At 39.7% G+C, this 27702-nt stretch overlaps 1 protein-coding gene and 1 long non-coding RNA gene across 7 annotated transcripts in view; one reads left to right on the plus strand and one right to left on the minus strand.

The window, feature by feature from the left end:
* Positions 1-378: 378 nt before the first annotated feature.
* On the minus strand, positions 379-8865 carry LOC149919703 (uncharacterized). The gene is made up of 3 exons (XR_016469390.1): positions 8779-8865; positions 5758-5868; positions 379-571 (listed from the first exon to the last, which is right to left on the minus strand). It is a non-coding gene; the product is annotated as an uncharacterized LOC149919703 (long non-coding RNA).
* The window catches only part of BMAL2 (basic helix-loop-helix ARNT like 2), a 37362-nt gene continuing 18344 nt past the window's right edge, over positions 8685-27702 (plus strand). For 2 of the 6 annotated variants that reach the window (XM_090146779.1, XM_090146788.1), the window contains exons 1-5: positions 8686-8905; positions 18607-18751; positions 19948-19983; positions 23871-23909; positions 26814-26971. In XM_090146779.1, the coding sequence (XP_090002905.1) occupies positions 8845-8905; positions 18607-18751; positions 19948-19983; positions 23871-23909; positions 26814-26971 (439 nt within the window). In that variant the 5' untranslated portion in view covers positions 8686-8844. Of the gene's footprint in view, positions 8906-9099; positions 9311-18606; positions 18752-19947; positions 19984-22353; positions 22438-23870; positions 23910-26813; positions 26972-27702 lie in introns of those variants that run through there. The other 4 variants (XM_090146793.1, XM_031597182.2, XM_031597183.2 and 1 more) reach the window with 4 other exon arrangements.

Below are 27702 nucleotides of genomic sequence, written 5' to 3' on the forward strand. Positions count from 1 at the left end.
TTTCTCTTCCAGAACAGCAGACTTCTAAGGAGTGGAGACACTGCTTTGTGTATTCTCATCTTGAATCCCACTGGATTTTCCCATGGAAACCCCATGTCACCATTTCAGTCAGATGTTCGAGCAGCAAAAATTACCCGGCTTGTACCAACTGCAGCCACACAAAGCTGCTTCTAAAAGGGTTACTGTTCTTCCCTAGAGGCTTCTTCTCTCCTTCCCTACAGACTGTAATTTAGCCAAGAAAGGCTTCCACAGACAGTTGTACTACAGAAACATTCTTGTCCTACTGCTCCCAATTCCTTCCTGACTTTAGAGCAGTTGTGACACGGTCCCATAAAACACTTATGGGGCTGAGCAGCTGAAAGCAAATTGGAGCTGACACCTGATGAGTGGCTTCCTCTGCAGCCCTCCAGTGAGTGCCCTCCACTTGAAGAATGCTGCTCTCACCAAGTTAATGCAATTCAGACAGAATCTTACAAATTCTCTTTAATGGGATTACACTCTTCTGGCATTAACTGTTATCTTGCACTGAGGCTGCATTCTTTCTCTTCTTGCATTTCCAAATCCACTATTTCTGAAAAATATAGCACTTTAATAACAAATAAAAAGGCTGAGCCTTAGCATGTGCGAAAACACTTTTAAAATTAAATACTTAAGAAAATAGTATATAGTGTTTATAAAACAATACTGCAAATATCTGATGTGCATATTTCATCTCGAATAAAGTGTGCCTTGTAAGCAAAAGGTTTATGATTTAGACAATAAAATGTCTTTCTGACAACCTTCCTATGAAGAGATAAAGTAGGAATATCCTGGCATTTTGTGTTGCTGTGGGGTGTGATGGCAGCAGTGGTTCCCAGCTTTGGATTAAAAAGGATTCACTATTCCAGCAGTGCTTAATGTACTTATTTAAGGCTTTTTTTTTTTAATTTATTCTGGATGTAACCTTGGGTTATCTCAGAGGTTCTAAAGTGCGTATCCACTGAATTTCACGAATGGAAGGTGGTTTGAAACGTGCATGCCAGTGCACTGTAACTGTCAGTTGTGCTGGGCTCTGCTAAGAACGAGTCTGTCTAAAGAGCTTGTGTCTGAGAGATACCTGCTCCATCAGCTTCTGAGGCAGCTCGGTGCTGGAGAAGGGCACATTAACGTAATAGAATGAGCACAGTTTTTGTCAGTGGTAATGACCCTGAAGTCTAAGAATTTAAAGAATTCATTATATTCTAAATTACCAGTTTAATTTTCTCCTCCCTTGTGCTTTTAGCCTGTTTTTTTTTTTTTTTTTTCCGCTCATTTTTTCTTCAGAATTTTTTAAAAATATAGTTATTATCTCCAATTATTGCAGTTTTAGTCCCAAGTGGAGAACTATTCCACAGAGCAGGGCCTGTCACACAGAACCCTATGCTGGAACTGAGTACCTCCAACATGAAGCAAAACATAATATAGTCCCACTGCCTCCTACTTGCTGCTACTGCTCTTGGCCCTGGCATTTGTATGCTTTGTTGCACAGAACACTACTGCAGTTAATTACTATGAGGGAAATTGAATCTATATTCATCTCACCACTACCTCCTCCTCCCATCACTTCTCCAGATGAGCTGATAGCACAGAGATTGCTGTTTTCCAGGGAAATGGAGCACATAGGTTTGAAGTTTCTCGTGCTCAGGGAAATTAACCCAGGTTTCTCATTTCTCAGTTGAGTCAGAGCTCACCTAGGGACAGCTTGTCTCTGATTGCAAGCAACTCTCCAAGCCCGTCTTGTTTTTGTATCAGCTGTTTTAATCTGTTTCTAGTTAACCACCATCTGCTGTGGCTTTGTTCTCCTGTAGGAACACGTGTGTGGCATCTGCATTGTCCCCAGGTAGCCCACCTTCCACTGGTAGCAGCCCCTTCCTCTCCACATCTCCTTCCCTGCCTTCCCTCTGGCAAAGACCAAATCTTTGCCGTTGCTTCTGCACCTCCCCTGAAACCAGAAGATGTTGAAAGGGGAACTGATCACAGATGAGCTGTAATGTTGAGGCTGTTGTGTAAATGCAGGGTGTAACCACCGCCTCTGTTTCCATGTTTGGGAAAAAGAAACAGCAATTACAGACAGCAAGTGTTGCATACACACCAAGAGTGCCTAATACATTGTTTCCTTCCAGGGATCTAGGCAGAATCTGTTATGGATGTGGGAGCTGAGACTCATAGAGCTCAAAGGGGAGGTAGGTGCCTTGCTGCTGCCCTGCACCCCACCACACACACACAGAATAGCCACACACGTGTGGCCACCTGCAAAGCTAAGGGCTGAAAAGGTGACAGCAATATGAACATAACTTCTCCAGTGCCTTACCCAAATGCTGCAGTGGCTCTACTCATCTCGGGTGCTGATTTCCCTGCATTGGTCTTTAATAATAAAAGATCAGATAAAAACATCCCATGACTGTTTGGTCAGGTCAGAGTGAATCACCATTAAACTAGACAACGCATCTCAAGGTTTTCAGTCCAGTAGGCTGCCTTTGAGCTCCTAACCAGTTTCCACTGATGTCAGCAAAAGATCCCTATCTAAAGCACAGAGAAATCAGGGAATAAGTATGGTTTCAAAAGCAAGCTGTTTGCTGATGCCATGCTTTTGTGTTCTTTAGAAAAGAGACAAAAAGATTTTGCTCTCTATAGATTTCAATCCGCTGAAAACCAGTACATCAAGAAGATGCCTTTTGGCTTCAAAGACAAACTTGAGAGACTTGCATGGTACTTCCACTATTCAAGAAGAAAATATTACCTATGTTGTTTGATAAACAATATTAAACTGATGCCTCAAGGAAGCTTCACAAAATGTACAATCTCTTTAAATGCATTGTCCTGAGAAAGCATAGTGGATCACTGTTGGATTTGACCTAGGCTGAGCCCAAACACTGGCTATGCACGTCTTAGGAAGCAGACAGTTCAGCACAACTCCTTGCTTTGCCAAGTTCAGTCAGTGAATGATGGATGTGTTCCCCTCAGTCAGTGTACTTCAGCTCAGTAACACTGGACAAACAGGGCCAACAGCATTCAACATCAAGAGGCTCTGCTTTCAGTTAATTCTCTCTTGACTTAGTCGCCCAGATTTAAGGGGGCTTATATTTTCAAATATTTACATTGCTCTCTTACCAGTTGTAGAGAACAATAAGGTCTCCCCTAAGCCTCCTCTTATCCAGACTAAACAATCCCAGTTTCTTCAGCCATTCCTCATAAGACTTGTGTTCCAGACCCCCGAAGGCTGTTAACTCTAGAAGAGCCCAGGAATCTGTACCACAAATAACAAACCTGCTTTAACCAAGGAGATGACTTTCAGACAGTGCTGTGATAGATCATTTGAACCTTCTCTATAGACAAAGATGGATGAAATGATGCAGCTCAAATGCTCAAAGACTGATTGTACGCAAGCTGTATGCTGCTCTCACAGCTGGATTTTGTTTCTTCTAGCCATAGAATAAACAGTGCTGGAGGTCAGGGATCCTATTGAACCAGAACTCAGCCCTGGGCCTGCCACTTGTACACTATGGGCACATTTTAATTTCATTTTCAATCGGCTCCCTAAGCAGCTTTATTTGTCCTTGTGTAGAGATTTGTAACAGTAATACTGTTTTTCAGATACATTAGACATCAGGTTCTTGCTAGATATTCCAAAAATACCAATTTCTGCCACAAATGAAAAGATTCTTTAAAACGTGAAGCTTATTTTGTCTTTAAATTGAAAGTGGTGCCATCAGGTTGAGAGACTTTTAGGCAAGAGATTTACAAGCAAGTGTATTACATTGTGGGCACAAACCTTGCCAGACAGGACTCCAAAATAACACAGTCACTTTTGAAAATGCATATCCTTTTGACTTGATTTAATTTTGTTAGGAAACCTCAAAGTAAATTGATCATTCTACTTGCTCCAATGCTTAGATTACAAGAGAGCACAAGTAGGAGTTGAAAGCTGTTCTCAAGTGAAGCTTGTTTCTTCATGCAAGGAATTTGTCAGTGATTTACGGATCTTTAAAGCCAGAATATATCACTATCACAATCTAATCTGATATACTGCATACCATAAACCATATATTTCACTCACTGTATTGTGTTAGTGCAGCTTGCATTCTTTCGTGCTACATTTTTGCTTCTTTGAAGGGCTTTTGTAACAGTTACTGAGTGGAAATAATTTAAAGGGCATTTTTTAAATATGTTTTTCTTAAATAGGCTGATTATGGTGTGACTATGCCATTTACTTAATTTTTGAAGCAAAAGTCTCCCCTGATGTGGGGAAGAACTTTAGCTTCAACATGACGGCACATTTTACTAATGCATTGAATGTATAGCAAAATCAACAGATTGCTTGTTATACCCTAAAAAGTAACCCAATGACCTCCAAGACCACCAACGACCACAAAGTATAAGCCAGAGACTAGAAAAGATATTGTTTTTTGGAAATAGTTTTAATTCATATTCTTCTAACTAGCTATCCTGTTCACAAATGGTCTAAAAAATTGGATGTTTCAGGACTCAAGTATTGCTCTTCACATTACTCCAAGCCATATAGTACTCTAGTCTGAGAGGAAACCATAAACACCCGAGTTCTAGAAGAGAAGTGTATGAAAAATCTGTGATTGTATTTAAAGGTGTGCTGAGTAAATTCAGTACATTGGTTTTAAATTCTGAGGAGGTAGCCTTCACCTAAGTATCTTTTATGTGCAGCATCCTAAGTCACCGTGGTACTATATGGCCCAGCTCTTGGTGGTCCCTCAGAAGAGTATTTTTTTCCATCTTGTCTCTGAAACAGGTCTCCTAAGAGCAGTGTGCATGGGGCAAGGTTAACCCCAGCAAATCCACCAAGAAATCAGCTCTTTGGGATGGTATCTGAGAGAAATGCTGATTTGATGAATGCTCTTCACATCCCGAAGACACATTATGCTTCAGATGCTATTAACCATCTACAGAACGTGAAAAAGGAGGGATACTGCAGGCACCTCTCTTTAACTGCTCCCTCACTGCTCTGTCACAGGCTATTATTTAACAGTTTGATTGTTATTTTTACCCCACTTAGCAAGTCGTTGTATAAGTTGTTTGTGAAAAAAAGAGGTTATCTGTTGCTTACATAAAGCATTCTGTTCTCTATTTTATAGCTAGAAACTACTCAAGGGAAAGCGCTCACCTAAAAAGAGAAAACTATATCAAGTGTGACCTTATATAAACTTGGATCCTACTCTTGCAAGACTCCAGGCTAACTATCTGCTAAAAACATCAGTTACTGTCATGTATGATACGTATGAAATATGCAATGAGAAGCCCACCCATCACCTCTGAATACGAAACAAATCTAAGAAATGATTTTAAAATCAGTAATAATTAATTGGCAGTGTATTACATTTATAAAAGCTTTCTAAGTGCTAGGAAATCAGACATTGACCAAGAAGGGGAAATACACAGGTTGTAAAGATACTATGAAAGCATGACAGGCAGAAATATTGCTGAAGGATTTTTCTGATTTTCTGGCCCAGATATATCATAAACTGAAAAAAAAAAAAAAAAAAAAAAGATCTGCATTCAATGAATTACAAGTATTTCTACTGTTGCACTAAAAATACTAAATAACATGCAAATAAGATACATTAGCTCTGTTTCTAGTGAGTCACTTAAAAAAAAAACCAACAGTGTACTGCATTCTGAATGTCCTCATTGAATGTTCCCATATGGAAAGAGTTTGTTTTTAATAGCCTAACAAACACTTTTCTGGAACCATTTAAATCTTTTACTCACTTTGCTTTATAGCACTGGCCATTTTCCATTTTCTGTGAAGCATTTTCAGTCAATGCGGTTGACTCACTCTTCTGAAATCTTAACATTTTGTTGTCCATCGATGATGCAAACCTGGAAGAAGAAGCTCCTAGCTTCAAAACTGGGGCAAAGGTATTTTGGCGGTGCCACACATGAAATTTTAGCTTCCTGTGAACAAATTCTTGGATTTATCAGTTGTATATTGAATAAATATGTGAATAAATTGTACTGATTTTCTGAAAGACGACATCATGGTATTACTAGTTCCTGTCTTTTAGCTCTTTCCACTGCCTTTTCTTTCACGTAGGATAGAATAGGTTTGTAATTGCTTTTTCTGATCCAAATTCTGTAAGACCAACTGAACCAGCACGGGGGAATATATACAGCACTGCAATAGTGACTGCGGGACTATGTACCACTTAAAGGGGAGAAAAGTACCTTATGCAAAAGCATACATGGAGAATGTCCTAGTAGTGCAATTGCATTTGCTCATCAACATCCCCAGCTGGAAGCCACTGCTCCCCAGCCAGGTAAGCATATTCTGCTAGAGCAGTTCACCCTCCCTGTTCTTCCACACGCCTCATCTAGCAAGCATATTGTGCAGACACCTAAAGTAGTAAAGCCAAATGACAGCAAATCTAACAAGAGCAACTAGTACAAGATGCACAATGCTGTACCCATGCAGTACAGAGGCCTGAAGTAAGGCCAGCCCATTTAGTAGGAGTATGATTACAGCAGAAATAAATATTTTCCTGGCCGGTATTATGCAAGAAAATGCTGACCAGTTACCCCATACTAACTTCACACTGGATTACATATGATATCTCCTACAGACTGTCAGAAGCTGACATCAGCCTGTAAGCTGGTAAGCACCATGCTGCTTGGGCTGGATGATTTCTGTCAGAATCACAGTTGTGTAATTATATCTGCAGGCTGCCATGTCAAAGAGTATACAAGTCAGATATTGATGAACCTGGAAGCTAAGAGCTTTAGGAGACCAAGGCAGAAGAAAAATTATTTGTAACACACTTTGGGCTTAGCTATGAGTGCAGCAACAAAATGTAATGGAATATTGGTGGGAAGGCTCAATCCTTACTACCATACCACCAACATCTGCCTCTGATATTGTGGGCAAACATTATAAATTAGGAGGAATTACTTTCAGAGCAGCCGCCATAGAACTTGAAGTATCTTGGGAGCTTCAGACTGCAATGGATAGGACAGAGCTCAGGACTGTAACCAAGTACTTGTCAAGGTCATAGTTTGGACTTTAGACAACTAAATTATGCATAAATCTCAGAAAATGATAAATAAAAGATATGTTTGTTTTCTGGTGGGTTTTTTTTTTGTTTGTTTTGTTGTTGTTGTTTCTTTTTAACCAGCTTTATCATTACCTATGAAAACTAGTAATTTTCAATCACGTTGCATTAAATTCATAGGTGGTCAAATGTATTTAGCCCACATCACTGTGAGAATCTTCTTTCTCAAGTCTTTAAAACTATTTGGGCAAACATATGTTTACACACAATGAAAGTAAGTACAGTACTGATCTGCTGTCTTGGATGGGATGAGAGAAGCAGAGAAGCAAAGATCTGATGAGACTTCTGTTTCAAGGTACTGGCTTCTCCAAGATAAAATGTTAACTTTCCTACACAGATAAAACAGACATAGAAGGAGCTGTTGTACATATGTGTGTTTTTGCCTGGCCAGGTACAAGCTTTAATAAGAACATTTGTAAGGCTTCACCATTTTCTTATTTTGAAAAATACATACATTTTAAGCAAGTCAGCAGTGAGCAGTCTCCTGTAATTTGATAAATAGCCTAACCACCTGTAGTTTTACCACCAGTGGTGAAGTATTTACTACTATGAGAGTCCTTCTGCACTGTTGCTGCAGCTCTAGTCATTGTTTGGCTGCATGTGACTATCCGTTTGAAGAAAATAAAAGTTCAGAAAACTACCTTTCAAGCAACTTACTCCTGCAAAAGCAATATTATTATTCACAGGTTTGTCTTAACCCTTTGCGTGCTTGCAAATTGTGACCTGGACAGATAACTAGCTTTCATATATACTTATTTTCCCTCAGCATCATCGATTATGAAAAATACCTATGGAAACAACATTTTTGCTATTATTGAAACCAAGACGGTCTTTTTGTGTGTGTGTACTGAGCCATATATATTTTTTTCACTTTTAGCCAAGAACGTTTCTACTGTACAGAGTAATTTTGTGGCTCTGGTAAGGAGCTTGTTCTACCACACTTAGAGCTGGAACTGTGCAAGCAGAGGCAATATCACCACTAATGAGAGGGGCAGCACAGCAGGACCGGCTCTGCAGAGAAAAACAAGTATTGCTGCTGTCCCAGCAGCCACGCTGTGGGATCGCTTAGAGGATAACCGTAGAGGGCTGTCATGGAGCCAGCGCCCACTGCAGCTGCAGCCCATTAAGTCCTTACAACTTGAAGTTCCCGTGCTAAAAGAACACAGTTCGCACACACCGATACCGCTCCGGGACGTGGGCCAAAACACAACGAGGATTGTGGGTTAACTCGCTTCAAAGGGAAGCGGTGGACGCGCAGACGGGGCGCTGAGGGACGAGGTTCGGCGGTTTGAATAGATAGGTGGTCTTGTAGTTCTCTACCAACTCTAATGACACTAGGGAAAAGCGCACACCTGATACCAGCCTGAAACAGTTACAGCCCCAGCAACTCGGAGAATCCTGGCTTTTAGCCATTCGCTCCCCGCTCCTGCCTGCCTGCGGGCACGGCAGCTGTGAGGCGAACTACCACCACACCTCACCTCGGCGGCCGGAGGAGACCGACCTCACCCCGCTCCCGCGCGGCCCCAAATCTCGCGAGATGCGAGGCGCCGGGCGGGCTGGGAGGGGAGGGGGACGGCGGCGCTGTCGGCTCCGCTGAGGCGGCGCCAGGGAGGCGGGGGGGGGGGTCCGGCTGGGCGCCCGAGTGCCCGCCCCCGGGCCGGCAGGACGGGCCGTTCCTTCTCACCTTAGTTCACCTCCCGCATGCCGCCGGGGCCGGGGGCGCTGTGGAGCGGGGCTCGGGTCGCCCGCCATGGCCGAGGCAGGAGCGGGGAGCGCCGAGGGGGTCGAGGAGGAGCGGCGAGCCGCTGAAGGTGGGTGCGCTCTGCTCTCGTTTCGTTAACGCTGCGGATGTGGCAGCGCACGGATGGGGTTCGGGCTGGACGGTTTTAGACGTTCTGCTTAGTTCGTGACATTCTGTTCCCGGCACGCGATTAGCTGCATTCTTAATATCTTAATATTCCCTTTTTTTTTTTTTTTTTTGGCGGCTGATGGTGCCTTTAGTGTTTTAAGCGTAGCGATGTTGGCCGCTGTGTGCTCCAGCAAGTTGCCGTAACGCGGGCGGCTGTAAAGCAGCAGCAGCAGCAGCTGTCCGTGCTCCTCCTGCCTCGCTTCCTCTAGGCGGAAGGCTGAGCCCAGGAGAAAGAAGTGCTGTGCGCGGGGCTCCCAAAGGCACAAGTCGCCGCTGCGGTTCTGCTCAGTTAGCGCCGGTTCTTCAGGTCTAGTTGCTGTCGTTTCGATGTGCTTCGGGTTATGTGTGTTTTAACGGTTACGGGGATCCTGGCCGTCCGGGGGGAGGCGAAAAAGAGGAGTTTTTCTATCTGTGTGTTGTTGAAGTAGTGGTGTAATTATGATGCGCGTACTGTAAGGGGAGGAAATAATCATAATAAAGCTCGGTGCAGACGTTTGCATTAAGTGGGAAAGCAGTGAACCGTAGGCTTTTACGTATTGGAGTGGAGGAAACCCTACTCCGTGTTTTCTTTTGTTAATGTTTACAGCTGTTCTCCTAGGAGATTTTGAAGAGATGGAGGATGGAGTCTTGATTAATCAGTATTTTAAAGATAAAATTATCTTCATTTGCATGGAGTAGATCCACGCTGGTATTAGCTGTGAAGTTTTTTCACGTGAGGTGCACATTGTTGTTAGTGCACTTGGACATTATTAAAAACTAACTCTAAACTGGGCAGTTGGTATTAGCTAAGAATCATCTTCACTGTACGAAAAATCTCCTTGTGGGTGACTGGAGGTGCTCTGAAAACTCCTTCCCCAGGGCTGGTTTAAACCATGGAAGTTCTGCTGCTGACTTACGAAGCCAGTGTTTTACTTGCAATGCTTTGAATTAAAAACTTACAAGAAAACAGCTATCTTCTATTCCTTTAGCAGTATGTCATTGGAGAGTTACATTGGTGTTAGCTTTGTTTGTTTGTTTTTCAGTGTTCTCCTCCCCCTCTCTACCAGTAATAAATTGAGATATATGAGACTCTCATTTTCTGTCAGTGACCTGATTTGAGCCTGGAAGTGACGAGGAAAGCAGGGTTATCTTCCAAGGGCTTTGGGTATCTTTACATTAGCTAGTTACAGTCATGCTTTTTAATACGCTAATAGGTTTGAGCAAATAATTGGTGTTTTAAGGTCTATTAAATGAAAGTATTATTTAATTAGTAAGTTATGATTCCTGATTATTTTCTTCTGAATGTTAAAAATAGATACAGAAAATTGTCAGCTGCCCATATTAATGTTTGGTTTACATTTCTATATTATAGGATATTAAAATTTTCCTTTTAATCAACTTGTGACAATAAAAACCAATCCAGTGTTCTTAAGCTAACCTAGAAGAGTAAATTCTCTATGTAGTATCGTGCTTAAGATGGTTTTATCGCTGCTGTTTGCATCTTTCTTCTGTTTCATGTATGGTTATAAAAAATACAATGTAAAAAAAAAAAAAAGCACATCTGTTTTATGCAGCACATTTCTACTGTTTTCACAGCTTGACCCAGATGAAAATGGTTGTCCCAGCTTTAACTGTATGTACACAGTGGGCTGTGGTCCGGATGATAAACTTGCTTTAAATAGTCTGAATATGGTCTTCATTGGCTTGTTGTAAAGCTTTAAAAGCAGAAATATCTAATACAACTCTCGCTCCTATTTAGAAAATATGGTTGGTTGTTACACATGTGTTCAGACCTGGGGACCTGTCCAGTGATGCATGAACCTATAAACTTTCTTTCTCACACAGTACTGTATGTATGTAGGATATTGGTATAGTTTGCTCATTCTTTAATAAAAACCTGCAGTAAGAATTCATTAGAATAATTTTAGAAAAACAATTCTGTGGTAAAATAAAGCAATTTATGTGATGTTAACCTTTTTGAAATTATTTGAATCATCAACTGTCTTTTGTGAGTGTGCTCGTGTATAGGTTCAGGTAGATATCCCTAATTGCTTAAATAGTCAGAGACAGCTGACATCTTCAAATAAAAAGTTTGAGTGTGTTGAGTGTTACAAAACTTGTGCATCTTGAGTAGTAACCTGGTTGAGAAAATCTAGATTATCATAGAATCACAGAATGGCCCAGGATCACCCAGCTCCAACCCCCCTGCTGCATGCAGGCCACCAATCTCCATATCTAATGCTAGACCAGGCTGCCCAGGGCCCCTTCCAACCTGGCCTTGAACACCTCCAGGGATGGGGCATCCACAACCTCTCTGGGCAGCCTGTTCCAGCACCTCACCACTCTCTCTGTAAAGAATTTCCCCCTGACATCCAACCTAAATCTCCCCTCCCTCAACTTGAAACCATTTCCCCTTGTCCTGCTGTTATCTACCCTTTCAAAGAGTTGACTCCCCTCCTGTTTGCAGGCTCCCTTTAGATACTGAAATGCTGCAATGAGGTCACCCCGCAGCCTTCTCTTCTACAGGCTGAACAAGCCCAGCTCCCTCAGCCTGTCTTCATAGGGGAGGTGCTTCAGCCCTCTGATCATCTTCATGGCCCTCCTCTGGACCCTCTCCAACAGCTCCCTGTCTGTCCTGTGCTGGGGACTCCAGACCTGGACGCAGTACTCCAGATGGGGCCTCACAAGAGCAGAGTAGAGGGTGACAATCACCTCCCTGTCCCTGCTGGCCACCCCTCTTCTGATGGCCCAGGATACCATTTGCTTTCCGAGTCGCAAGAGTACACTGCTGGCTCATGTTGAGTTTTTCATCCACCAGGACCCCCAGGTCCTTCTCCACAGGGCTGCTCTCAAGGACCGCTCCTTCCAGTCTGTAGGGATGCCTGGGATTCCTCCAGCCCAACTGCAAAACCTTGCACTTTGCCGTGTTGAACCTCGTTAGATTCACCCAGGCCCACCTTTTGAGTCTGTTGAGGTCCCTCTGAATGGCATCCCTTCCTTCAACCATGTCAACCGCACCACTCAGCTTGGTGTCATCAGCAAACTTGCTGAGGGTGCACTCGATTCCGTCATCGATGTCATTGATAAAGATGTTGAAGAGGACTGGTCCCAAGACAGACCTCTGAGGGACACCACCCATTACTAGCCTCTGTCTGGACATGGAACAGATCACTACCCTCTTTCTGCAGCCTTTAAACCAATTCCTTGTTCTCTGGATGGTCCATCTATCAAATCCACATCTCTCTAATTTGGAAATTATTAGATTAGATTGTTTATATACCTAGATATTGGGGGAAATGGGGTGGGAGGCAGAATACCCCAGCTTCTCTGTGTGATTGCACTCATGAGGGCTTCAGGCTGAGACCTTTGCATCAAGTAAGTACTCAGAGACTGTGTGTGTGTTAGCATTCTGATTCAAAGCAGCAGCATTATTTTGATGTGATCAGCCATCCTTATTCTGTGCTCACTGATTTGGCTTGCGTTCTTGGTATAAATGAGTTGAACTCTTCTCAGAAGAAATTGAACTAGAACTTTATTGTAGGAAGGGTGAATGTTACTGCAGGTCAAATGTTCCCCAACTTGAAACTTAAGGAACTGAACCAAGGATTGGTTCTCAGACAGCTTTAGAACATGTGGATTGTAAGGATTTTTGCTTTACTGAACCAGACAATGGAATTTAACATAAGCACTTTGGACTACTTAAAAACTGGAAACAGGGACTTCTGCTGCAACCACCTGCTTCTGTCTATTAACCTGTTGTACTACAGCTTCTACTAATATAGATACAGCCTAATAACTCCTATGGATGGATTTCAATTTCAGTAAGTCATTTGCATAGTCAGAGGAAGGACCACTTATGTGTCATCTTAACTACACCCACTTTCAGCACAATTTTGAGTTCTTTAAACTTGCCAAAGCTTGAATTTCTTGCAAATGGTTTTTGTGCATGCCAAAGAAACATACGTTTGCAAAATACACACTTCAATAGTTTGATTATTTAAAGCTTGTTATAGAATGTTTTTCAAAAAAATTGGGAAAATGCATCTGTGGTCTTAGATACTTCGATTCAAAGCAGCTTCTTTCATCTTCTGCCAGGAAGTGTTTCAAAATGGGAAGTTGGATTGTAAATGCATTCTTATTCTTAGAAAGATTTGTGTTAGTGTTACCACATTGATAACTTAAGCAACTGCAGAGTAATTCTCAAAGTCTGTGGTGTATGTTTATCCTCAGAATATGCAGTGTGCCACCCATAGCAGTTTGGGTTCTTCTGTTTCTTTTGTTGTTTGCTGAGATGATTAGAAAATATCAGTGAGTATGTTTTGCTGCAATATCCTGGTAGATGGATTTAGATGTTCTTTTTTTTTTTAAAAAAAAAAAACCTGTCTACATGAGAGCTGATGGCTTTTTTATTGATGTATTAATATCACTCTGTTGATGTGTCAGGAAAACCTATGAGGAGTTAAACGTATGTTTAGCCAAAAGCTAAACTTCCATTGGAGGGGGGAGTAGGCCATGGAGTAGTGATGTGTGATCAAGGCAATGATTTTGAAAGGCTGTTTTGAATTTAAACCTGTATGTGAGGCAAACAGAGGCAGTCTGTGGCTGTTGTACTGTAACAATTGTGTGATAATTTGATAGCTACCTTGGGTGGGATTCATCTCACTTATCTTTAGATATCTAAGGCGTAGATGTTGGTATCTCAGCTAGTTACTTTCTTCTCTGAGTAATTACTGAAGGGAAGGAGGTAGGCACTCTTGGACTGTACTTCATCTAAGTGTGCAAATTTATTTTAGATTGAGATGAATCACCCTAGAAATGTACTTCATCAAACTGATTGTAGGAATCTATTTTAAGTTGAGATGAATCACCCTAGAAATGTCTTCTAGTATCCAAGAGAAACTAGAGTGGCTAGTTCAGATGTGGACATGATTATTTGCTCAGATGAATCTCTCCATTTATGGCTGATGGAGTTTGGCCTTAACTCTTTTCTGATAGACTGTCTTTGTTTAGAAACCGACAACATCGGTGGGCAAAGGAAGGGCAACTGATGCTGTCTACCTGGACCACGCCAAAGGCCTTGCACAAGTCCCACACCACAGCCCCATCTCTAAATTGGAGAGAGATGAGTTTGAAAGGTGAACTATTTGGTGAATATTGGTAGGAAGGTAGCAACCAGAGGGTAGTTGTCAATGGCTCTATGTCCAGGTGGAGGCTGGTGATGAGTGGTGACCTCCAGGGATCTGTCTTGTGACTGGTACATCTTTATCAGTGACATATGTGATGGGGTTGGGCGCACCCTCTGCAAGTCTGCTGATTACACCAAGCTCTTCTGTTACAGCAGAAGGAAAGGATGTCACCCAGAGGGTCTTGTGCAGGCTTGAAAAGTGGGTCCATGTAAACTTAGTGAGGGTCAGCAAGGCCAGGTGTGGGGTGTTACACTTTGGTTGGTCACAAATACGTGTACAGATGGGGATAAGAACTCCTTGAGAGTAGCCCTGCAGAAAAGGTCATAGGAGGCCTGGTAGATGAAAAACATAATGAGAGCCTGCAGTGGGCGCTTGCAGCCCAGAAAGACAACAGTATCCTGGGCTGCAACAGAAGAGATGTGGCAAGCAGGGAGGTAAAGGTGGTTGTCTCTCTCTACTCCGTACCTGTGGGGTCCGCAGCACAGGAAAAGCATGGAGCAGTTGGAACAGGGCCACAGGAGGCCACAAAGATGATCAGGGGGCTGGAGCACCTCTCCTAAAATGAAAGGCTGAGGGAGCTTGGAAACAGGAAGGAAATTAAACAAACAAAAAACCAAACCAACACGAGGGTGGATAGTGATAGGACAAGGGGAGGATGTGTCTATGCTAAAAGAGGGGAGATTTAGATTTGGCATCAGGGGAAATTTCTCACTAGGAGGGTGGTAAGGCACTGGAACTGGCTGCCCAGAGAAGTTGTGGATGTCTCATCCCTGGAATTGTTCAAGGCCAGGCTGGATGAGTGGGCAGAATGATCTAGTGCCGGATTTAGTGGTTGGCAACCCTGCCTGTGACAGGGGCAGGAACTTGATAATCCTTGAGGTCCCTTTCAACCACAGTATGCTCCTATGAAAACCTCAGAGCTTTTAGTAGTGAAAACTTCAGAAACATGGTATGTATTTAGAAAATAGTGTCAGTAATTAGAAAAATCTAGAATGTCTCCCAAGTCTTATATTTTAATACATTGCATGTGATTTGCACAGAATGATTGCTGAACGCAGGAGTGTAGTGTTATATGTAGATTATCCTTACTTCGTATCCCAACCCTAGACAGTAGTTTTGTGTTGAGATATATATGTGTGTGTGTGTATATATATATATATATATATATATAGGGTTCATATTGAGAACTAAACAGTAATCATGTATGGACATATGTTTTCAAGGAACTGTTCACCTAACCTTAAAGCTTAGTTATCTATATAGGAAGACCTTAATAAAACTGTGAAATAAATAGTAATATTAGTGAATAGTGTCATTTCTCAGTTTGAATTTTGTTAGACTTGCAAACCAGGCTACTGTAAGTAATAGCGTTTGGACTGAAATTCAACTCTAGTTGAATTAGATTAGTAGTTTAGAAACTGGCTAATGATTTTAGTTATTTCAGTCATCCGAGAAAATAAACTTGGATATTATTGTTCTTGAAGCAGGAGTGCAATGAAAGTGGAAAATGTTTAGTTTTGCTTCATATTTTCTTAGGGATGTTTGATTTTACTGTTAATGAAAGATAGTAATGTAGCTGAGAACCTCCTGTCAAAGAAGCAGTTCCTGGTTATTGGACTACATTCTAGGTCATGCTCTTTCTGACCCAAATGATTTCTCAATGCTTTATCCATCTCTTCTAAAGTGGTATAGGCAAAGAAGTAAAGGAATCTTTCATTGCAGAGTGCAAGAGATTAAATTATTCTTCAGGGAGAGGCCGAGCAGCTTGGAATCACGCAGTCCATAGTCAGAGTTATTGCAGAAAGCCCCGAAGGGTTGTTTTAAAGCAGTCTTGCTGACTTTTCAAAGCTGACCTCGCTTTATGAACTGCTTAAGTCTGCTTCTTGTTCAGTGAGTAGTAGGTATGAAAAATGCTTGCTCTTGTCTGTTGCATTCAGAACTGAATTCAGAATAATTGCTTTTATACTAAGTTTGGTACTTCTAAAGCTTTGGATTTTTTTCCTATTTATTTGTTGAGACTCTCAGCAAATACACATAAAGAATATGTGATATCTGCTCTACATGGCAGAAATCAATACAGATTCTTGATGCTTTCTATCTTCCCTAAGTTAAAGTTAGATGGCGTTTAAGGTGGTATTTAGTTTAAGGTGTGTCAGTGATGTTCAAGGATTCAGTCTATCACCTAAACACTTTGATGGACAAGTTCATAGTGGGTCATTGTTGCTGATGATTAAACGCTTAAATTTTTCTTAGTTAAGAAAAAAAGAAAAGGATGGCATTGGGAAATGTAGAGGAAATAGGTGCAAGTATTCAGAATTTATTGCCAGAATGCCAGGAAAAATGTTAGTTGTTGTGATAAAATGACGTATAAGTTGGAAAGGCTGTAAATGATACATTGTTTGAATTCGTTTTGTTTCTTTAAAGGAAGTGGTTTAGAAAGCAGGCTGGCCATCTGTGTGCAAAGAAGTATTTAGGTCAGTGGGTCTGTTCTGTCCTGCTTTATTGAAGGCTGAAAGGATCTGTTGTATTGAAAGCGTTCTTGCCTTCGGTACATTTAGATTTCTATTTAGTAAGTACTCTTTGCTGAATATGTACTAAGTATGGTTGTGTTTCAAAAACGTGCCGTAGTGATTTTGTATATTGGTGTTTGATAAGTGAACTAAAATTACTCTTTACAAAAAGAAGTCCCTTTGAAATTGTTGGAGTTTTTATTGGTTTTTATAATTGCAAGAATTTGTGATAGAAATATCAAATGAGACTATTATAGAGTGATAATGAATGAGAAAGATATTTGAAACATTTACCATTTGTGCCCTTGTATACATGATGTAATTTCTTTAAAAATCATTTTAATAACCTTAATTAGCATAAATTGCATATTTGAAATAACTGTGTTTCTGTTGCAGATGCCTGGAAGCTGTTACTTATTTGACAAATATTTCTGTATTCCTTGCGTTTTTACCTCATTTTCTTTGGAACTTCCACTGTGGCTTAACGAGTTAAAGAGATTTCTGCAATAAAACGGGGGCTGACTCTGTGTAGTCTGACTTGGTAGAAAGAGGATTAGTGGCAGACCAGACGATGCTGTTCAAGTATTAGCCTATTTGATTGTACTCTGCAAAGTAATATTCCTACAGAAAATGAGAACCTAGAAGTTAATTTTTCTGGTGTAAGATGTGCTTACACCTTAGAGGAAAAAAGTGTACACTGTGTATCATTCTTTTTACAGATTTTTATCTGTCATTTAAAGGCAGCACAGTTGCAAAATAGTGATGATAATAATAATAAAATAAAGCTCTCAGTAATATTCCATTTTTCTTCCTGCTGGGTTTTCAAAGAGCCTGTCTTGGTCTTTGCCTGCAGCAAAAATAGGAGATGTGCACTTCCTTAAGTAACCTTTGTTAACCCATCCTCTGCTGCTTCGTGGAATTAATCCTTTGTTGTTTTGAGATGTATGTCATAATCATAAAATTGCTCAGGTTGGAAAAGACCTTAAAGATCATCAAGTCCAACCACAACCTAACCATACTACCCTGACAACCCTCTAGTAAATCATGTTCCTGAGCACCACATCCAAATGGTTTTAAACACATCCAGGAATGGTGACTCAACCATTTCCCTGGGTTTGTGCACTATTCCAGTGCTTCACAACCCTTTCTGTAAAAACCCTTTCTTTATGTCTTTGGATATTTACCCCACTAGCTCAGGAAGTGTATGGAAGTGCCTATATTTGCTCAAACTGTTTCTTTAAGCTGGGTAGTTCTTTGTGATGGTTTTACACTGAGACAGAAAAAAAGGTTAGTACTTAAATTCCTTGAGAGTATTTTTCTTCTCAAATAGTTGCTGAGGTTATTTTGGCTTGTGACTTCCTTTTTGTCTGACCCAGAAACAAAGTAGTTTGCCTTGAGAGAAGGAATTCAAAGGGAACTCTGAGGCAGAACTTGACACATTTTCAAGGCTGTCTTGACTTACATGGCTGATATTATGAGTAATCATGGATTTATGTCAGAACTATGTTTTTTTTTTTTTTTTTTTTTGATGTTCAGCTTGTTTAAAAAACAAGTTTGCTGTATATATTTTTTAATTTGAATCTAGAGTTAGTATTTTGATCAGCTAGCTGAGGCTACATCGTGTGACTTTGCAGCAGGATTCTGGAGGTGCTGGGAGATTTAAGCGTAATCAGCTAGGACTGAGTGAAGAAAAAGAGAAATGTATTTTATATTGCCTTGGTGAGCGGAATGAGTTGATGAGAGCTTTATAGGAGTGTGCAAAGACTGTGTTTTTATGTACATAGGTATTTGCAGTGCAACTTGTGTGAGCTTTGTATCTTAGATGTGAAAGGTAGCTACGCAGGTGGTTGTTTTTTCCAGATGAAAACCAGAATGGATGCATGATGTTCTGGTTGTACACTGGGCTTATTTTTTTTTCTCATTCACAGATAATTTCCCAGTAGATGGAAACTCGTGCATTGTTTCTGGAGTCCCCAGCCTCATGAATCCAATAACTAAGCCTGCTACCACTTCTTTCAACAATTCTGTGGTTGAGATTCCAAGAAAGCGCAAAGGAAGTGATTCCGATAACCAGTAAGTAAATTGATTCTGTTTGTTTCTACAAAAATCTGAGATGCTTGTTTATTATTTCTGTGATGTAACTTTTGAATCTTCTTTCCTTTATATATTGCAATTATTTATATTACTTTTTTCTAGTGTGTTCTTTGACTGTTTGGAGCACTTGAAACTAGAAAAAATAATCCTTCTATCCAAGGGGTAGGTGTAGGATTCTGATGTAGATGTAAGTGAAATGTCTGGAGCATTTGTCTAATGATAAAATTTCAGACCTGCCTCTATTTTTCTTTCCCTGTGTGTAAAGACAAGTTCCGTTTGCAACAAATTACCGAATTGCTTGAAGTGCTGGAATTTCATCTCTAAAGTCTTTAATGTAGAATCAGAACTGCTTCTTCAGTGACCAGGGCAGCCATTTAAATACCCAGAAGGAACTGTGACCTTAAAAATGAGTACTTTCCTGCAGTAGAACTCAGTCTTTTTAAGCAGATCATACTTCATTGCAGAGATGATACAGTCAACTATTTTCGCTTACTCTGTAACTGCCAGTTAGCCAAGTACATATTTTCCTGTAAATTTGGAATAATTAATTTTAATAATCTAATTTATATTTCTCAGCCAGAAGTCAGGATGCAAGTCAGCATGCAGATCTTCTGTATGGCAGGCAGCTCCAAACTAGTGTGGAAAATCCATCTTTAAAAAAAAGTGTGTGTATAAGAAATTTACATTCATTTGTGATTATTAAAGCAGTTATCTTTTTCTGTGTGTAGTCCACTGATCCACAGAAAGTAGCAATACTGTAGATGTTGAAGTAATTGTCCAATCACAGCTTCAAGTCTATCTTCTAGATCTCTGAACACTTCAGAAGGACAATAACTTCTGGAAAAAAAATGTTTCTCGGAAGCGCCAGTAGATTTTAGCTGTTTAATGAAAATGCTGCTTCATCAATGCTGTTTCTTTGAAGTTTGGGTCTGTCTCTGATTTAGTGAAACTTCTGTCTGAAAAAAAAAATCACATCTAGTTGAAATATTCATAAATAAAGTTATAGTTTATAAGAATTCGTAGTTTCTAAAAACGAATGTTCTTGCTGAAAATAACTTGTCATGTGGGGTTTCCAGTGAACTTTTTCTGTAACAACTTTTTCCAGTGGGTATATTGTGTCATTGTTTTTTGCTTCAGAGTGTACATTCAGCTTATTTCATTACCTGTTCCTACAGGGATACAGTTGAAGCTGATGGGGATCCTCAGAAAAGGTACTTTTATAAATGAAGCTGTTTCTATTTTCAGTGTTGTAAGCATGTCACAGTTTTCTATTTGGATAGCTAAAGTGTGCAGTTTGCCTTAAGGAATGTTTGTCTAAGGATATGTGTTTGTACAGCAAAAAGTGAAGCTAATTACATGTATCTAATTAGTGGGGTGGATAAATCCATCCAGTGTTAGTTTTCTATTGTTTCTTTCGGAGGAGATGTTATGACTTGCTCATAAGCTTACCAGACCTATTTGTGTTGAAATTAAGATAAGAATAGGAAAGAAAGAAGACTAACATATGAGAAGACTGAAGAGGTGGAGGGAATGTCTCGTACTCTTCAGGAATGATGCATTTAAACATTTTTTTCATTTTTCCCCAACCTTGTCAACCTGCTTTTTAAAACATAACTACTGTATCTAATGTTAAAATAATGTTATTAGAAAGTGACAAGCTAAAATTAAGATTGGCTGTACCAATCTTTAAGAACAAAACAAAAAAAACAAGCCTTTGGCGTGTGTTTATATAATGGGACAGTTATTAATTACACGATTACCTTGCTGTGTTTTCTTTCTCTGCACCTCTCTAGCTTACGTAGATAAATATTTGTATGTAGCTATTCTCTTTTATCTTTCTAGGCAGTGTTTGGTGTGTGGCTTAGTGGGTAGCCTTAAAATCTTTTCCTAAATATCATTCATTTCTTTGTGGATTTTTCCATTCTTCTTATTATGGAAAGATGTGAAGGAAATCCTGTTTTGTATTTAATATCCCTGCTTTTCTTTTAGAAGAAATACAGGTGTATGTTTAATAATGGGGAAAATAGAGGAAAAGGTGGTATTCTTTAACTCTTTTTCTGAATAATATAACTCTTGTTCTTGCTAAATTAAATGTATCTACCTTTGAGTCATGAAGCAGACTGTCACTCTGTTTTCAAGGTAGCCTTAATGTAGCTATTTTAAACAGTACCAGCACAGCTGTTGGGACAGAGGCTATATGAAACCATTGAAAACTGTAACTGCTTGAGCAGCAGACTTGCTCTAGTTCCTTCCCTAAGTGAAGGTCCTGAGGGAGGAGGAGAGGTAATCAAGAGGCTCCACACTGCACTGTGGTGGTCTGGATCTCTTTATCTCTTTATCTCTTCACCCCTTTTGGTCAGACAGTGTAGCGTGCTGAGTCATTGGTGCATGAGTTTGGAAGAGACCTTCAAGTACATCAAGTTCAACCACCATTATTAGCCACCATTTATTATATAACCATAACCCTAGGGGTGGTTATTATTAACCACCATTATTATATAGATTATCCAATCACCCTACTGAGTTCCTTCACTAATCCATGTTCCTGAGAATCACAGATTTGCCAAGGTTGGAAAAGACCTCTCTAAGATCATTTAGTCTAACCATCCACCTACCACCAATGTTGCCCACTAAACCATGTTCCTTATTATCACATCTAGAAGTTTCTCAAACACCTCCTGGGGTGGTGACTCAACCACCTTCTAGAGCACCTAACCACTCTTCTGAAGAATTTTTTCCTAACATCTCTCCCCTAGTGCGACTTGAGTCCATTCCCTTTTGTCCTATAGCTGTTACCTGGGAAAGGAGGCCAACTCCCACCTTGCCACACATTCCTTTGGGGTACTCGTAGAGAGCAGTGCCACATCCCCTTATCTCTTAAATGGAGATTCCACTTCCCTGCTCAGGCCGTTCCAATGTATGATGAACTCTTTCTATGAAGAAATTCTTCCTCAAATGCAATCAAAACTTCCCCTGATGCAGCTTGCATCTTATCACTTGGCATCTGGGGAAGAGACTGACACTCACCTGGTTGCATCCTTCCTTCAGGTACCGTTAGAGAGCGATGAGGCATCCTCTTCTTCAGATCAGATTAAATAGCTCCAGTTCTCTTATCCATTCCTCGTGTTAAACCAAAGTGGCCCCAGTACTGAGCCCGGGGGAGCACCACTGGTGACTGGCCACCAGTTGGATTGAACACTGCCTGCTAGGATTCTTTAAACCCAATCATCCAACCACTTCTCTTCACCCAACAAACTGTACACTTGTCTAGACTACAGGCAGACTTTCTTTCATGGGGAATACCTTGAGAAGCAACGTCAAATGCTTTACTAAAATCCAGGTAAACAACATCCACAGTCTTCCTCATCTACTCAGCAGGTCATCTTGTCCTAGAAGGAGATCAGGTTAGTCAGATAGGACCCGCCTTTCAAAAACTTGTACGGGCTGCATCTGATCACTTGATTTTCCCATATATGCTTTGAGGTGATGTTCAAGGTTATCTGCTCTATAACCTTCCCTGATACTGTGGTCAGACAGACAGGCCTTAATTCCCTGGATCCTCTTTCCTGCCCTTCTTGCAGATTGGAGTCGCATTTGCTAACCTCCAGTGAACTGAGACCTCCTCAATTAGCTGTGACTGCTGGTAAATTGTTGAAAGTACCTTGGTAAGCACCTCTGCCAGCACTGTCAGTATCTGTGGATAAATCCCATCTAGTCCGATAGAGTATAAATGTTTGAATGATGTAGTAGGTCACCTGCAGATTCCTAGAGGATTGTAGGCACTTCACCTTGCTCCCTGTTACTGTTTTCCAGCTCAGGGGTCTGGGTACCCTGGGAACAGTTGGCCTTGCTAGCAAAGACTGAGGCAAAAAAGGTATTAATTACCAGGGTTCGTGGTATATGCACATTCCTGGTAAAAGCTTATTTAAACACAAAAGAAAAAAAAGTTAGGTATTACTAACTTGTCTAAATCTGCATTTGGGTTTATCAGACTGCCTAGAAGACGCATGGGATCTAGTAAAATCTTGAGCTGAAAAGCTGAAATCTCTGAGTCTTGTGTTAATTTGGCTCTGGCTGCTTCATTCTTTCTGGGGTCAGTGCTTGGTTATAAGTGGAAGCAACTTTTGAACTCTTTCCGAAAGCTGTAATCACCAACTATCTTTCTGCTTTCTACTTCTGTTTTCTCATAAGAAACAGCTGCAACTGATACACCTGTGTCCTTATAAGCCACCTGGTACAACATACACCTCTTCTAAAATGATCCCAAGGCTATCAGACATCACCTCTGAAATGGAGTTGTGTGAAATGTCTCCATTGCTGAATTAAAAAAAAAAAAAAGCTTAAGTACTGCTATAAACATTAAAAAATGGTTATTTCAGTTTATTTTAACAAAAACAGTTGCCAATATTAGTATGGAAGCAACCTCTGTGCAAGTACTAAGTTGCGCATGCTGAGTTGGCAAGACATCTATTATGCCATTTTCTGAAATTATTAAAGATGGTGGTGGGGATCTTGGAGAAGAAAAAATATCATTGTTTTTGCTTGATTCATTTATTTTTTTCGTGCTGCTGAAGTATTTATCATGATACTAGCACTATGATTGTCTTTCATTTATAGTTTTCTCATATGGACTCTTTCCAGTCATTGCTGTGTGGTATGGGAAAATGCTTAATAGTTTTGCTTCTTTTTTTCAGTCCTTGAGCAATTACATTATATTTTAGCACCTGTCTAGGCTAGGGTTGCTTTTTTAATCTTTTGGCATAAAAATTTTAGAGATAAGGAGATGAATAGAGAATCACACTTGAAAAATTAAAATAAAATCAAGCCTAAACCTTGAATGTTTTTTGTTTTTTTCAGATAGAAATAGACCCGTAATCATTAAATATCCCCATAATATGTTCACATAAGTATGAATATTGGAGATTATGCCTTGGTATTTTGTAGTATGCATCATTTGTAGAGGACAGATCATTTTTGTATTGGGAATTTTTGTGGTTTTGGTTTTGTTGGAATGATAGTAAATTTATAGCATTTCTTACATCTTGAAGTGCCTAATATTAAATATGCAATATAAGAGTCTATGTCTTGTTTTCTCTAGGAATGAAGATGAAGAACATCTTAAGATAAAAGATTTCAGGTACTAACTCCCAAGAGAAATATATCTTGCCAGTAAATACTAGGACTGAAAACAGCAGGATTCACCATAGTAATTTGTTTGTTACTGTCAAATGTCTAACAGTAAACTTTGCCTTTTTTTCTCCTGATTTTCTATTAATTCTTAGAGCTTCCTTGGGGATCTCATTTTCTACTAATTTTAATCAAAGTTATATTGCAGAATATCTGTCATTTAGGAAAAGCCTGAGATTAAAATTGTTAAGGTGAGAATCAAATGAAATACTTTGAAGTCATGCATGAAGGAGCTGGCTCTCAGTCCGCATGACTTTAAGAACTGTTTCTTCTTGATTTGTCTGCACGTGGAGTTATTTAAGAATTATTCCACACAGAAGTAGATTCAACAAAAGCAAGACAAAGAATTCTTGTTCTGGAACAAGTGCTTGTATATGGAACTATTCAAGGATTGCCATTGTACTGTGAATTCACATCTTTCTTAATCTAAATTGAAATTCACAAAAAGCACTTGGCAGAAACATTACTTGTACAATATGCTAACTAATAATTATGAAGTGTTGTTTAATTTAAATTAAATGGAAGAAATGAAAGTGTTCCAAAATATACTTACAATTTTTTTTATTAAAGTCAAAATTTCATTTTTCTTTAATGAGTACCCCTGATCACTATGCAAGAATCTGTTTTGTACATTGCTTTGATAATACTCATGTTCTACTGTTAATTTCTTTTCCTTAAGTTTTGCTTCATTAGTTTAAAAAAAAAAAAGTATATATTGGAACACATCTTGAAGGTTTGCTCAACGGTTATCTCTGTCCAGTGTTTCTTTTCACAAGCCTATTGGGGGATGTGCTTTTTACCTTCCTGTTTGTAACTGGGGAGTATAACAGCCGGCTTTCTGAATTATGCAGTCATAACTACGTCTATACGTTCTTCTTGAATCTTAGAAATGTGAAAATTTGTTCTATTTCTGCATGTGTTTGTATTCATTTTCCTGAGGTTCACGGTTCAAGGAGCATACACAATATGTTTCTTGACTGTTCCTACCTGATATGAAAGAAAATTTGTATGAACCAGTAAAGTCAAGTGCCTACTGGTAAATTTTATAAGAGGCTTTAGAGAGAAAAGCAAATTGCTTCTGTGAGTGATCCAAAGTTATTTGCATGGAAGGGGGATTTCTTTTTTGTGCTTTCAAAGAAAAATTAAAAAAATAATAGAAGACAAGATCTCTAAAATTCTTTTAATTCTCTCCATCAGGCTAGGGTTAGTTAACTTTATTATCTATAATGCTTTCTATTACAGTATGTCTAAAAAGAAGAGTTTTGAAGATCAGTTAGCCAAAACAGGTTGTCAGTTTGATCAGTTTGATTTACTACTACCGTGTCAGGTCTCGGCGAGAAAGGAAAATAATCCTCATTTTGAGTGGCTAGCTTGTCTTCTTGGGTAGACTGGGAATTGAATGAATTAAACCTTCCTTGACCAGCTGAAGGATGTTAGAGGAGAGAAGGGTCAGTTAGAAAAGCCAACATACTTCACCAGAAAGAATTAAAGAAAAGGTGACCTGAGTTATAAATGTTTGTGAAATGTACTGTTGTGTGTCCTAGAAGGGATATTATGATGAAATCGTTTTTTAAGAGAAGCTCTTTCTCTGTGCTTGAATTCTTGGATTGAGGCTTGCCAAGAGATGAAAGTTTGAGACAGAGTGCAAGCAGAGACTAAATCCTTTTCTTGCCCGCCTTCAGAGGTGGATAAAGGAGAAAGCCTTCTGATGTAGTTCCAGTGAAAATAGATGAGGTATAGCCTTTTCTTTCAGTTTCCACAGCATGAAAATATGTTGTCTATTGCGCTATGCTATGAATAAATGCTTGTGTTTGTGACTTTATTCAATCTGAGTCATTTTCAAACTAATTAAATAGCAAGAAGACATCACTTATCTCAGATTATTGAGTTCAGAGTTACTTCAGCAAGTGTTTAAAGCACTTTAAAAAAATAAAAATAGTTGGATGACTACCCCATCTTACTTACACAGAGGTTAATGTATTCTGATGATTACTGTTGACATCAAATATCTGGTATATAGTAATCCCGGGGCCCCCAGTACAGGAAAGATGCCAAGCTCTTGGAACAGATCTAGAGGAGGGTCACTAAGATGATCAGAGAGCTAGAGCACCTCTCCTATGAAGAAAAGTTGAGGGAACTGGGCTTAGATAGCATGGAGAAGAGAAGGCTCTGGGGAGATCCCATGTGTGGGAGCATATAAACAAGTGAGGGTATGACTGTTTATGAGGGTAGATAGTGATAGGACAAGGGGGAATGATTTTATACTGAGACAGGAGAGCTTTAGGTTAGATATTAGGAGGAAGTTTTTCACTCAGAGGGTGGTGACACATTGGAACAGGTTGCCCAAGGAGGTTTTGGATGCCCCATCCCTGGAGGCATTCAAGGCCAGGCTGGATGTGGCTCTGGGCAGCCTGGTCTGGTGGTTGGCGACCCTGCACATAGCAGGGGATGGGTAGAAAGTAGGTGATCTTTGAGGTCCTTTTCAACCCAAACCATTCTGTGATCTGATGAAGATGTGAAGGTATTCACTTGCTTCTAGGAGCACATGAAGAATTTCAGTTTTGTAATTTTTCATGGTGTCTTGTTTCTGCCACAAATGATCAATTGCTGTGAAGTATGATTCTACGACTCTACGTTGTTATTTAACAGATTTTTCTCAATATTTCATGTAAATATTTTGATCATTGTTACTTTGATCAAATGAATCCAATTCAGTTGTCAAATAGAGATGGTGTATGAAAAATCATTTAAATGCAGGAATAGTTCTTGTGATACCTTCCCAAAATGAAACTAATGAATATTATAGAGGAAATTGTGTATTCCACATCTTTCTTAAAATAATTTTTCTTCTTAGAGAGGCTCACAGTCAAACAGAGAAACGAAGAAGAGACAAAATGAATAATTTGATAGAAGAATTGTCTGCTATGATACCTCAATGCAATCCTATGGCACGAAAACTAGATAAGCTTACAGTATTACGGATGGCAGTGCAACACTTAAAATCTTTAAAAGGTAGGTTTTAGGAAACTAATACTTAAAGTCCTTATTCTGTCAGGATTTATACTACATATTTTCTTTGATGGCTAATACATCTAAGGTCATGTATTATGTTTACTTGCTGAATTCCGTTCTGAGTCTGTTTTAATTTAAGTTGATATGCTTGTAGTTTCTAGAATTTTGTTTCGTTTTGGCTTTTCTTTCTGGTATACTAAACAACAATTAGGTGTTTGATATGTTGTTTGCTAAGGCTATACCTTGCAGTCAAGTTACTCCTTGAGTCTTTTTGGAAATCATAGATACCAAGCAATTCCATCTTCTGTTATTTTCTAACCCTCAAATTAAATGTTTTGTAATCTCTTTTGTAATCTCTCCACTTCATACTTCCTACAAAAGTAATACATGTGGTGCTATACTGACATCACTAGCTGAACTGTTAGTGAGAGGAAAATGTTTTTCATACCCGTGTTTGTTACTGCAGTGTTTGGGATTGCATCAGCCTTTTGTCTCTGTATTGAAATGTCTTGTTTGTCAGTTGAGTTTAAAATGCACATCACTGAAAAAGACCTTTCAAAAAAAAACAACTGAATTCTGTAAAGGCATGGAGTTGAAGGCCAGGTAACGTATGGAATGTTTCATATTTCTGAGTTTATTGTCTAGTGTGATTTCAGAAAAAAAGTCTTCTAAACAATGGGAAACTATGCTAATGCTTACCTAATCACTAACTACTTATCTAAGTAGTTTCA

The sequence above is a fragment of the Phasianus colchicus genome, chromosome 1, assembly GCF_987193195.1.
Source record: "Phasianus colchicus chromosome 1, bPhaCol1.hap1.1, whole genome shotgun sequence".
Taxonomy (NCBI): Eukaryota; Metazoa; Chordata; class Aves; order Galliformes; family Phasianidae; genus Phasianus; species Phasianus colchicus.